The sequence below is a fragment of the Pyrgilauda ruficollis genome, unplaced genomic scaffold (assembly GCF_017590135.1).
Source record: "Pyrgilauda ruficollis isolate IOZ18807 unplaced genomic scaffold, ASM1759013v1 scaffold10, whole genome shotgun sequence".
NCBI lineage: Eukaryota > Metazoa > Chordata > Aves > Passeriformes > Passeridae > Pyrgilauda > Pyrgilauda ruficollis.
In genome coordinates, this window is record NW_024508101.1 from 11,660,281 (window position 1) to 11,672,833 (window position 12,553).

The 12,553-nt window shown below is 57.3% G+C and overlaps 2 protein-coding genes across 2 annotated transcripts; both read right to left on the reverse strand.

Moving 5' to 3' along the window:
* Positions 1-3,143: 3,143 nt before the first annotated feature.
* LOC121351734 (histone H2A type 2-B) lies at positions 3,144-5,539 on the reverse strand. Its single transcript, XM_041464109.1, has 2 exons — positions 5,481-5,539; positions 3,144-5,409 (listed from the first exon to the last, which is right to left on the reverse strand). Exon 2 carries the CDS (start codon positions 5,341-5,343, stop codon positions 4,963-4,965), a length of 381 nt encoding a protein of 126 aa, XP_041320043.1. The 5' UTR covers positions 5,344-5,409; positions 5,481-5,539; the 3' UTR covers positions 3,144-4,962.
* A 1,488-nt stretch (positions 5,540-7,027) lies between these two features.
* Positions 7,028-12,506, reverse strand: HMCES (5-hydroxymethylcytosine binding, ES cell specific). Its single transcript, XM_041462573.1, has 6 exons — positions 12,284-12,506; positions 10,387-10,530; positions 9,927-10,046; positions 9,207-9,367; positions 8,557-8,749; positions 7,028-8,142 (listed from the first exon to the last, which is right to left on the reverse strand). Exons 1-6 carry the CDS (start codon positions 12,464-12,466, stop codon positions 7,936-7,938), a joined length of 1,008 nt encoding a protein of 335 aa, XP_041318507.1. The 5' UTR covers positions 12,467-12,506; the 3' UTR covers positions 7,028-7,935.
* Between the last annotated feature and the right edge of the window lie 47 nt (positions 12,507-12,553).

The window sequence follows — 12,553 nt, forward strand, 5'->3', positions numbered from 1 at the left end:
CTCCCGCCGCGCGCCGGGCCTGCTCGCGGCCGCACCGAAGGGCCACGGTGCCCCCTGGCGGCCCGCGGCCCCGCCGCCATGGCAACGGCGCGGCGCGCGGGAGTGGCCGCCCTCTGGCGGCCGCCGACCGCACCTGCAATGGCCTTTAATGTTTTTTTATGGGTCTGGGGGTGGGTGGGTCGGGAGGGTTTGGGTTAGTGGGGTCATTTTTTTGGTTTATTTTTCTTTTTTTTTCATTTTCACTTATCGTCGTTTCAAATAAATTGGTACAAAACGACTCTCCCGTGTGCTCCCTGCAGGCGTCGGGGAGCGGGCAGGATGGGGGCTGGTCCTACGGGGGCTTTGCTGCTCTTCGGGGTCCCTCCGGGTGCTGATGCCCAGAGCCCGCACCCTGCTGCGGGTGGAGGGCAGGAGCAGAGGAAGGAGGCTCCCTCGCCATGGAGGCCAGGGAGGAGCGCGGTCGTTGCGCAGCTGCGCCCGGCCGCGCTCCTGGAGCGGCGGGGCGGGGGGAGCCGGGCTGCTCCCGCAGCACACACTCCGCCCCGGCCGGCATCGATCGCCTGCAGCACCCGGCGTGGGCAGGGCAGCTCCGGCCGGGAGTGTCCCCCGTTCCCCGCAGGCAGGAGCGGCAGCGGGGCAGGGCCGGAGCCCCCCCGGCGCTGTCTATTTATAGGCACCCGGCGAGGTTGCGTAAATCCCGGCAGGGATCTGGGCCATCTTGTTCTGCCTGCTGCGGGGGGGAGCGAGGGACGAGCTCCGGCTCATCGCCCTCCGCGGCCCGGGGCTCAGGAGAGGGGACACGAACGCAGCCCCGTGCGTGGGGCGGGCAGCGGGGCTGCACGGAACCCCCCAGGCCGGCTGGGTAACCCTGGCAGCGCTGCCATCGCCCCACAGCACGGCCCTGCCCCGCTGCCTCCGCCGGCCGGGGCATTGCAGGCAGCAGCACTGCCCGAGAGCTGCTCAGCCCCGGGAGCTGCGTGCTGGAGCTCCCCGTGCCCAGGAGCGCAGCCAGCGTCCCCCAGGAGGAGGTGACAGGGACAGCAGCCAGTGGGGCCTAGGGACTGTCACACCAGGCGATGGCAGGGCCTTTCAGCTCTCCTGGGAAAGGCACAGCCCCTTCCCCCAGGGCCCCAGACAGGCCTGGGGCCACTGCTTTATCCCTTTGTCCCCTGGTGAACAAGCAGGGAGAAGGGAAGCAAGTTTTACTCCCTGAAGAAATGTCCTCTTGCTACATCCAGAAGAGAAGCCAGCCGTGCCCCTGGAAGAGAGCAGCCCTGGTGTGCTACAGAGCTGCAGCCTCCCTCCAGGTCTGCATTTAGAAGCAGCAGTCAGCACCCTGCTGGCCCACACCAAGCCTGGGAGAGACCTGCTGCATTCTGGCACTGACCTGCAGCTGTGTCCTTAGTCAATAGCTGCAGCTTTGGGAGGATCAGAGGGGATGCCCTCACCAAGGGTGGGACACGGGGCACAGGGGCCACCCTGCTCCCAGGAGGGGAGGTTAAACCAAGCCCACCTCTCCAGGTGGCACAGCAGCCACATTCCTGTGGGCAGATAAAAGCAGAAGGAAGGCAGTGACCCCCCAGCTGCCCAGCACAGGGAAGGCAGCAGGGGACACTGTGCCAATCCATCTGGAGCTGCCTTACCTCACAGGCTGAGCCTGCCAGGAGCCATGAGGCTGGGGCATCCCTGAGTGAGCTCCCCTGGGTGCTGCCAACCATGAGGACCAGGCTCTGGAGAGAAACCCAAGCCCTGGGGACTTTGAAGAGCCAGTGACTCATCTCATCAAACTGCCAGAGCTGAGGGACACAGCTGGCAGAGACTCTGCTGCACGTGGCGATGCACAGCAGCCTCCCACAGCAGGCAGCTTTCAGCTCCCAGTCTGTGCTCATCCCATCTTCAGGTACCCAAGAGAAAGGGAAGAATGCTGCAACCTCCCAGCCCTCTCCTTAAGGGAAGCACAGACCAAGAGACCCTTCCAGGCTCACCTGACCTCTGGGCAAGGCTCTGCTCACAAGTCCTTCACATTTCATGAGCTCAGCTGCTCTGGTGCTATGAAGCATTCAGAAGAGCCAGGACCAGTAACACCCCTCCAGAAAGGACCAGACCTGTCCCTGAAGCTGCAGGCTTGACAATGACCACATTTATTCCAGCTTTATTATGAAGACCAAGACTTCCAAATCTCCTGGTCACAACAATGTTCAGCTGTGAAGTTTATGAGGTGATAAAGGCCAAGCACTTCAGCAATGCTTGTTGTGACAGACAGGATTTCCTTCCCAGCTTTCCCAGCTGGTCTGTCACATGCCAGCAGAGGAAGTTCAGAACCAGCTGGAGCTCAGCGTGGAGGGCACTGTGTGTGCCACCAGCACCCAGTCATGGCAGCCTCACACTCCACCAGCCCCAGCAGAGCCACACAACATCCAGGGTGGCTGCAGCTCCTGGGCAGCACCCCGTGCTTGTTGCTGCCCTGTGCTAGCACACAGTGTCACACAGGGTGACACTGCCCTACAGGACCTGCCCAGCACCCTCAGGCTGCACCCACCCCTCCTGCAGCCCTGCACAGACCAACCCCAACGCCACTGGGAGTCACCCAAGCTTCCCACAACCCTTCCTCCCTAGAACCCAAACAGGGTGCAATACTGGTTTGTAGAGCAGCCTCCAGAACAGCCATCTGGGAATGCCCAACAAAGGACAGGCTGTGAGAGTAACAAACAGCCTTGCATCTCCAGTTCTTTCCTTCCCTTCAGGATTGCTTTTCTCATCTCTGCCTACTTGCCTGCAAGGTCACCCAAAGGCTCCTGGAGCAGCCCCTGGGGCACCTCCAGCACTGGGGCACGGTCCTGGGTCCAGCCCCACTCCCCCTCCACTGCACCCAGCCAGGAGCAGCTGAAGCTTCCTGGCACTTGTGACAGAACAAGCAGGCAGTGTGGCACTCCCACAGCAGGGAAAAGAACCAGACAACAGTATTATCTTCTCCCAGGGTAGGAAAAGACTGTCTGAGTGAAAGGCAAACACACAGTCTAGCTGTGGTCCTGTCTGGCGTTTTACTAGTTCTTCCCCTTGGAGAGCACAGAGCCCAGACACCACAGAGCCTGCCAGAGTCCATGAGTTTGTAGAGGTGACAAGACACGGCACATTTAAGAGCATTCAACAGGGAACCAGTTTAATCAGGTATCAGGTTTGCACCATTCTTTTCAGAATCACAAGTTCTGCATTTTTCTAAGAAATACAAAGCACTCTCAGGTTTACAGAATGCTGGTCCTGGAGAAAACAAGAGGGAGAGAACAAGACACTAGGATACAGACACTAGGATACCGGGCAGCAGAAAGGGAACTGCTCATCCCCACCTCGCTGATGGTGACAGCCCCTGCAGGAGGCAGAGACATCCCAGGGGGTCTGGCTGCTGCAGTGGGGCTGTGCCCTGCTGTCCCCACCCACCGAGGTCAGGATACCCCGTGGAATGGTAGGACACCTCCACACCCCCATCAGCAGGACACCGATGCACACACCGCTCCCACAGAGCCGAATGAAAATCCCCTGCACAAAGCCAGCTGACAAGCATCCAGGTTCATCTACTCTAGGTAACATTAAACTCAGATCCAGGGTAAATTACTTCATCCACAAGATTAACAGCTGATTCAATAGGTTGAACACATGCTACTTACAGCACATAAATAGAAGATACTCTTTTTTTTTCACTTAAAAAACGTGTGATGAAGGTCTAGGTCTGACTGCCTCGGCACTGCTGCATGCACACAACTATCAGCCTCACAGAAGCAGCTGCTGGGCAGCAGGAAAGCTGTCTCTGCATCACCTATTCAGGAGTCACGGGACAGCTATCCTGCCCCCATGCTCAACATTAGCCACACAGCCAGGAAATAAATATGGCACTAGCCAGGAGTGGGCTTTAATACAAACTCTAGTGGTTTTCAAAAGAAATATTAATCCATAAAGGGTTACAGTTAACAGATATCATCATCACTTTATTTCTCAGAGCCAGAAATAGTGCTGAACAAACAAACAACAACAAAAAAGAGACAGAGTATGTAATTTCCAGAAGTGCAACCAGGGTACAGGGTGGCTCTCAGCGAGATGAAGGGCTTCTGCAGCTGGGAGAGGAGGGGAGCCATGGCAGAAGATGGCAGCTCCCGCTCCCGGCGGGCGCCTGACCTTGCGACGCTCTCCGAGGGGATTTGTCACCGCAGCCTCCACCCCACCCTGCCACCAGGACCCACGGCGTGTGGGAACACCGAGTGCCCCAGCACCCGCCGAGCCAGGGAGCTGCGAGGACGTGACTTTACAGGGATGTACCCAAAAATAGAGACCTTAAAATAAATAGGACCAAAGCTTCTTTACAGGAGGCAATGCACTAGTTTTACCATGAACAAAACTAAGACTAACAGCCACTTCTTGCCAATGGAGAAACTTTTTCTCCTCTTCACGTTTTCCAGCCCCCTGCCCTCGCAGCTGCAGTGCGGCCAGGATGGCATTGCTGAGGAGGGAGGCGGGGGCACGGCAGCAGCGAGTACACACCAGGGCGAGCTGGGGGGGCCCTGCACAGTCCCAGGGCTGGCAGAGGGGAGAGGCAGCCGGGGGTGCCTGCGTCCATCCCTTTGATAGCTACAACAATCCTCAGCAGCTACCAGCAGCTCTGCACCGTGACCTAACCACACGGCTCCAGATGTCATCACCCCTGCCAACAACTGTGATCCAGCTGCCTCCTCCAAAACCACTTCTTCCAGAGGGAAGAGAGGCAGAGTGGGGGTACAAGCAGGGCCTGACCTCACCCATGCTCACCCTGCCACAGCCCAGGCCAGAGGGGCTAGTGAAGGGCTGGTGGGGTGCTGCCAGGGCTCACCACCCGGCCAGGGCTGAGGGGCAGGACGGGGAACCCCAGCCCCGCCGGGAGGAGAGGTGAGGCAGCGGCGAGAAGGGAGCTGGGGGCGGGGGAACGGGGGGCAGCGCTCACTTCTTGGAGCTCTGCGTCTTCTTGGGCAGCAGCACGGCCTGGATGTTGGGCAGGACGCCGCCCTGGGCGATGGTCACGCCGCCCAGCAGCTTGTTGAGCTCCTCGTCGTTGCGGATGGCGAGCTGCAGGTGCCGCGGGATGATGCGCGTCTTCTTGTTGTCGCGGGCCGCGTTGCCCGCCAGCTCCAGGATCTCAGCCGACAGGTACTCCAGCACGGCCGCCAGGTACACCGGCGCCCCGGCGCCCACCCGCTCCGCGTAGTTACCCTTCCGCAGCAGTCGGTGCACCCGCCCCACGGGGAACTGCAGCCCGGCCCGCGACGAGCGCGACTTGGCCTTGGCCCGCGCCTTTCCGCCGGACTTTCCCCGGCCCGACATGGCCGGTAGGCAGCGGCCCCTCGCCCCCGCCTCTCAAGCAGCGCCGCGCACAGAGGGTCCCGGCGCCTGCGGGGAGACAAACGCCGTTACACCGCGCGGGGGCCGCGCCGTCCCCGCCCGCGCCGCGCCGCCCTTACCGCAAGCGCTTCCGCCGCTCCGCGCTGCGCGCCGCCCGCCGCCGCACTGCCCGGCCCGCCGCCGCCGCGCCGCGGATATCGCTGCCCGCCCGCCGCACGCCTCGCCCCATTGGCTACCGCCGCTGCCGCCACGGCGCTGATTGGTTATCCTGCCGATCCCTGATTTGCATAGGGCTCCCGGCGCCCAGGGCGGGCAGCGCCGCGGCTCTGCCTGCGGCCCCGCACCCGCCGCTGCTTCTGGCGGCCTCGGGGCTCGGGATGGAGGGAGGGGTGTTGGCCCGAGCGCCCGCGGGTGTCTGGCAGCTGTGCCCGATTGCCATGCCCAAACCCATGGCCCTTTCCTCGGCCAGCGGGATGTCTCTCCCGAAAGGAACCAAAGTCTGCGGGCGAGGGCGATGCCATGGGGAAAGAACCCCCGACAGGGAGGGCAACCCCAGCGAGTACCACCCTCCCGTCTCCTCACGTATCAAAGGGGAAAGTTTCTGTGAAATCAGGTTATGTGGACAAGCCGGGTTGATTGTGGTCATCTCTGCACCAGGCTAGAGGAACTGCCTCAAACAGCCTTGGGCGAGCAGCCAGACTCCAGTTTAAAGGTGATGTAGCCCAGCAATAACACATCCTCATTAAACACTCAGCATAGGGGTTTTGGGGTTTTTTTTGCCGATGCTGCTGGTGCTCACAGTCTGGAGGGAGATAACCTGTACCCTGTGCCTTTGCATTGCCCCTGCAGCCCCAGGGGAAGGATTATGTTCTCCAGAGCTGGGAAAGTTGAGCATCCCCCCACTCGTGCTCAGCATCTTCACTCCCTCCACAGCAACTGGAGACCTGAAATGAATTCGACATGAGCTGGTGACCTTTAGAAAAGCTTCATCTGCAGTTAGCACTGACGCGGCTGGGGCAGCTGAGCAGTTCATCCTGGAACAGCGAGGGGCAGGCAGGAAGAGAAACCTCCCATTGTGGCTCCTGCAAGGACAGGCATCAAGGTGATAGTGCCAGCAGCCAAAAATCTATTCTGCCAGGAGCTGCTAATACAGTGATTCTCTTGCCTCAAGTCATGGTGACAGCAATGAGGAGCCAGCCAGCAACAGGCTTTCTGGATAGAAATCCTAATCCCACCCCAGCTTCCCGTAAGTCATGAAACCTGTGCTCAGCTGCCTCCGTAGCACACGAGGGATTGAGGGGCAGATTTCACTCCAAGAGCACTTGGGTCTCCCCAGGTGTCCACCCTGTGGCTCCTGCCCTGGCTCTGCTGTCCCTCCCTAGGGACACACCTCAGCTACAGCCACCCTTGCAGCTCCCCAGGGACAGATGACGCTAGAAGAGCCCCAGAATCAAGCCCCAGGGAATATTTACCACTGGCAAATGGACATGATCCACCAGCATGGCCTTGCAGAGCTCAGACCCTGAGAGCTCAGCAGTGGGTAGGTGGTTTGCTCCTCAGCAGATGGAGAGGAGGTGCAAGCTCTGCCTGCAAAAAGGAGCACTGGGGCTGCAGTGGGCAAGAGGGACACAGACATGCACATGGACAAGGGCACAGTGCAGCCAGCCAGTGAAGCCCATTTTATTGTTTCCAACACAAAGGAAGTACTGATTTCTAGCAAGGATTTCAGTGTGTAAGGCTTTTGGTCTGTAACATCTGGCTCTGTTTACAAAATCCCTGACCTCAAAAACAACGGCCCTATGCTGTTCTGTAACGGCACTTAGGTTATCTGGGCTTTAATGACTGGCCTTTTCAAATAAGGCAGAGTGCATCCCTCCCCAGATCAAGGAAATCCTCTCTAAGTCTTCAAATCCCATTAACAAAATGATTGGACAAACAACGTGACAGACACACTGTTCCACAGCAGGGAAACCTAAGCCAAGTCCAGCTCCTCCCGGGTGCCACTTGAACATCTCCCTCTTTAGGAGCCATGAATGCACACAGCAATGTTGGTGCAGATCTTCCCAGCCCCAGCTGGGGCTTCCCCATAATATTTACTGCTTGTTCCTCAGTACTGCCATCTTTTGAGGGCAAGAGCATTGGAAAGGAGTTTGTACAGAACCAGTGTGGAATTAAGTGGAAAAGAGGTATAAGTTTAACACCAAAAAAGGGAAGGGAAAACCAAACAGAAAGAGACATGAACTATGAACATTGTCAGGAGGCAGAAGCTATTCCTCCCTAGCAGGCTGAGATGATTCTCAGGGTTCTCAGGGCTTGCCCCCTGCATGACTGGCAGGGAGGGAGGCCAACAGGTTATATTCACTCCCATCAGAACAAGACAAAGCTAAAATTTTTACAGACATCAACCTTTAACAAAACACAAAGAAGACAGACAACAACCTAGAGCAGCAGATCAACACCTGAGAGGCTTGGATGATTTCAACACCAGTCTGCAAAGCCTTCCAAAAATACCATTTCTCACTCTGCTTAGGAAAATCAGGGGTAAAAGAGATGGCCAGCCATCTCAGCTGGTGCCTAAGCCTTGTGCTTCTTTGCAGCTGGCTGTCCCTGCTTCCCCAGCCACTGCTGCAGGATGTCTGTGCTGGTTTTCTTGGGTGAAGGGCTGTGGATGAACTGACTTGTCCACTTGGGCAAATCGTTTTCTTTCTTCTGGGGAGAGCCCTCTTGGGAGCTTTTTAACCAGCCCAGCATCAATTTGTTGCTTGGGGTGGCTTTCACCTCCTGCATAGACAAAAGAGAGAGTGAGAGAAATCAGAAGCACAGAGGGAGCAGGGCAGCCAGCCAGCTGCAAGAGCTGGTCCAGAGCAGGATGTGGAGGCTGGAGCAATGGCCCTGCCTGCAACCAGGCACATCTGTGGGAGGTTCCCCAGACTGCTGTGAACAGGCTTGTTCCAAGACCCATTTCACATGGAATTTGCCTCATTTGGCAGCAAAATCCTGGCACGGGCTGACAGTTTTATTTCTGGAAGCAGAGGGAAGGGAATCTGTCCAGGGCTCAGCACTCCAGCATCAAGCACGGGCGTGCTCTGCAGACACTGCCTACTGCCACTCCTCCTGCAGCCTGGCAGCTCTGACCCAGCTCAGAGGCATCACTGTGGCTGAGCTGCCCCCTGCCAAGCCCCCACCAGCACCCACCTTCTTGGCTCCCAGCTCAATAGGTGCAACACACTCAGGTGTGTTGTTGCGGATGTTGTTGACAAAGGTGGACACTGGGTGGAAAACAATGTTCTCCGTGGGCTGGATGAGTTTAACAGCTTCTTGGGTTGGCACTTCAGCAAAGTCCAGCCATTTCCTGATGGCTTCATCCCCATCCAGGATGGCTGGCATCCTAAGGGATAAGACAGTTGAAGCCAAAGCTCAGCTGCAATATGTCAGTGTGGTGGCAAAAGCCAGGCTTGTAAGCTAGCAAGGAGCTGGCATCCTGGGGGAAACAGGGAAAACTGAAGCAGAAGAATGCTCTTCTGCAAGGCAGAATGTGCATGCACTCCATCCAGGCAGCTGATTTGCTGGAAGAGGCAGAGGGGCTGACTACCAGGCCCTGGTCAGACAGGGAGACCAGTTCCAGAAAGTGATCCAATTCCAACTGCCATCCACAGAGCACAAAGATGGCAATTTATGGAAAGGGCTGAACTGGTGGCCCAAAATGAGTCAGTAATGTTGCAGCACTTCTGCCCGAGAGCAGGAGGAGGCTCTGTGCCTGCATGCTGCCAGACTGGTGTCTAGAGGTGCAGCTCTCCTACTTCATCCCCCTCCACCCTGCCACCCCCTTGCCTGCTCTCACTTGCCTGTGATGGATGAAGCTCACATCCTTGGAGGCATCCACGGTGATGATGGTGTAAGTGTACAGCATTTCTCCTCCCCCTGGTGGCTCCCAGCAGTCAAAAATCCCAGCCATAGTAAGCAACCTCCAACCTTTCCATTCTTCATCTCCCTCCATCTCCTTGTCCTGCAGAAGAGAGACCCCATTGTCCTGGTCACCATGGTCAGCCAAAGCAGCACAGATTTGCCAGTGCTGAGGCAGGTCAGTGACTCAGATCTGAGTCGTGAACAGAACTAATCTGAGGCTCTCCAGGAGTCTTTCTACTGATCTGAGGTGACTCCAGGAGAGGTACCAGGACCCTCATCTTCCCACAGGCAAGCCAGCGCTCTCCTCCTTGTCTGAATATCCCAGCCACCGGTTCAGCCAAATGAAAGAGGTAGTGAAACTCCCAGCCCAGTCCCTGTGAGCCACACTGGCCACCCATGCAAATATCCGGCACGTGGGGAGCAGTGACCGTGACGGCAGTGACTCTGTCACCTTTCACAGCCTGGAGACCGCTGCGATGGGGACTGCCAGCCACAGAGGGTGACAGAGTGCCGAGCCCAGCACAGAGCACAGCCCTGCTGGGGAACGGACTCCCAGGGGTGGGCAGAGAGGAGGGAAGTGGGCTTTTCCCCAGGCAGCTGAAGGGAGCAGGGACCCAGAGCAGGGTGCAAGTGTTCAGACACAGGAAGGGACTCCATACCATGGCATCCTTGGTCTGGGGGAAGTAAATGAAATAGGGTTGCTTCCCCCCACTCTGCTGCTGCCACTCGTAGAAGCCATCTGCCAGGACCACGCAGCGCTTGCCCTTGAGGAGAGCACCCTGGGGAGAGACAGCACGAGTGAGCAGTGAACAGCAGCCTCAGGCAGCCTGCAATGGCAGAGGGGCTCCTGCAACCACCCAGCCCTCTCGCTCCCTCCCAGGACTTTCCTAAATTGCCCCTGGCATGCACAAATGCCATCAGCAGAGCTATGCTGAGCTTTACCAATAACTGCCTTTTCAGCTCTTCTGTTTCAGTGAAACCCCCAGCTTTGCAGTACAGGGACTTGCTCCCCTGTGCAATGGTAAATGGTGACCAGTACTGGCCTAGCAGATGTTTCTGCCCTGGTTTTGCTGACTACAAGATTTCTTCAAGCGGGACACAAGGGTGGCAGCAGCTCACCTTGTAGGAGGACTTGCTCAGCATGGTATCGCTGCGGCAGTTGGAGGTGTTGAACTGCAGTTTGGAGGGGTTGTCCTGCTTGAACCATGAGGGCACCAGGCCCCAGCGCATGTCCATGAGGACCCGCTCGGAGGAGTCAGCATCCTTTTGAATGGACAGAGAAACACCTCAGGTCAGAGCAATGTCACAGAGACCATGAGCATCCCCACAGCAAAATACCAGAGAGAGGTATTTTGGGAAGCTCTATGGAAGTGGCTTTGGCCCCCTAAAGTGGGGATCTGGCCAGCATCTGTGCCAAGAGAAGCTGGGGCTCACTGCCCCTCCAAGCCATGGAGAAATAGCCACTAATTATAACCCTTTGCATATTCCTAACAGCCTTCATGTAAGAATTAATCTTCAGCAGAAAGCACATGAAAATTTTGTGGGAATAAAGAACTGTCTCTGTGATGCTCACCCACCTCTCTGGAAGAATTAACACAGCTTCTTTTTATTGGAAATGGCTGGAGACATGAACTCCCGAGCTCTTGAGTAAACAGCCATGTCAGGCTAGTGTCAAAGTCCTCAAAGCCTCCCCTGGTGACACCAAAAATCCCAAAGGGGCAAAAGCCTCACTTTCATTTTAATTATGTGATTTCTGCTAACCTGGTGCACTTTCACTGCTTGTGCTTTGCATGTTACCTGCCTTTGGACAATGGAAACAGTTTGTGGCTTTCGATTCTCCCCCAGCTTGCTCTCACTTTCTGCCCACAGCTGCCGGTGCTGGCAGCGCCTGCTGGGCCGTTTGCTCCCAAAGGACTGCAGCAGACAGACACACAAATACACCCACTATATGTGTGTGTATGCAGGGACATGTATGTGTGCAGTTCTGTGAAGTATTTCAGAGTCTCCCTCAGGGCAGGAGTGGCAAAAAAGGACACCAGCATCCCAACAACTTGAACAGTGATGGACAACTAAGGAGTGTGGTTGACCTGTACCACACTCCCAGCCCAATATTCCTCTGCTCCATCAGCTCCATTGCCTACTCTCAGGGGGATGTGGGACCCCTAAAGCAGGAAAGGAGGGCATGAGGCTGATGGCATTGCCCACGGCGCTCCTGAGTGGTCCCACCGAGGGTCCCACCTGATCACCGGTGCCAGTAACGGCTCAAAGTGCAGCTGCCCCACCAGCTGGGGAGGGAGAGCAGAGCGGCTCCAGATCGGGGGGTTCCGACTGAGCACACCCCGTTCCACCCCGCTGAACGCCAAAGAGCAGCAGCTGGCCGGGCACCTTTTGTGTGTGAAACCAAAGGAACAGCACCAACAGCCGTAGAGGCTGCCCAGGCTGTCCGGGGGAGGTCGTGTGAGGCTTAAATTATGCGGGACAACAGTTACCACAGGTGTACTGCTACCGTCCTGCTCGGGAGATTTTTTTTTTCTCTGCTCTCTCCTACTACCAATGTGACCTGGACACACGCCGCAGAGTTATGAAATCAAAAAAAAAAAAAAAGGAAAAAAAGGTGCCTCAGGAAAGCCAATTAAAACCAGCAGAGCAATTACAGACACTTGCAAAAAAAAAAAAAAAAAAAAAAAAAAAAAAAAACAAACCAAAAAACCCCTCTACTAAGGTTAGTATTTATACACATTTTTGCAGAAAACATAAACACTGTGGTGGAAGCACGGTACCGATTCCCCTCCTCCTTCTGAACATGTAAATATTAACAAGAAGCGACATTTCAGCAATTAGAAAATTCAATACCTGCCACGTACAGCAAAGCGAAACGAAACAAACCACGGCCGTTCGGAGCGAGCCCCTCAGCCCCCGGGGAGGCACGGCCTCCTTCTCCCCGCTCCCATTTGAGCCGCAAGACGCCCAGCACCCGCCCCCGCCGGGATGCGGCCCTGCCCCAGGGAGGGGGTACCTGCTGGAGGTGGCGGCGGGAGAGCAGCACGGGGCCGCTGGACTGCGGGCCCTTGTTGTAGGAGGGCTGGTACCGCTCCTGCCGCACCCACTCGGGCTGCCGCTGCCGGCCCCGGCGGTCGCGGTAGGCGCAGGCCCGGCGGAGGTTGTCGGCGGCCAGCGAGCAGGCGGTGCGGCCGCACATCGCGGCGGCTCCGCGGGCACCGCGCACCGCGCTCCGCGCTCCGCTCCCGCCCGCCGCGGGGAGGGGCTGCGGCCGAGGGCAGGGCCG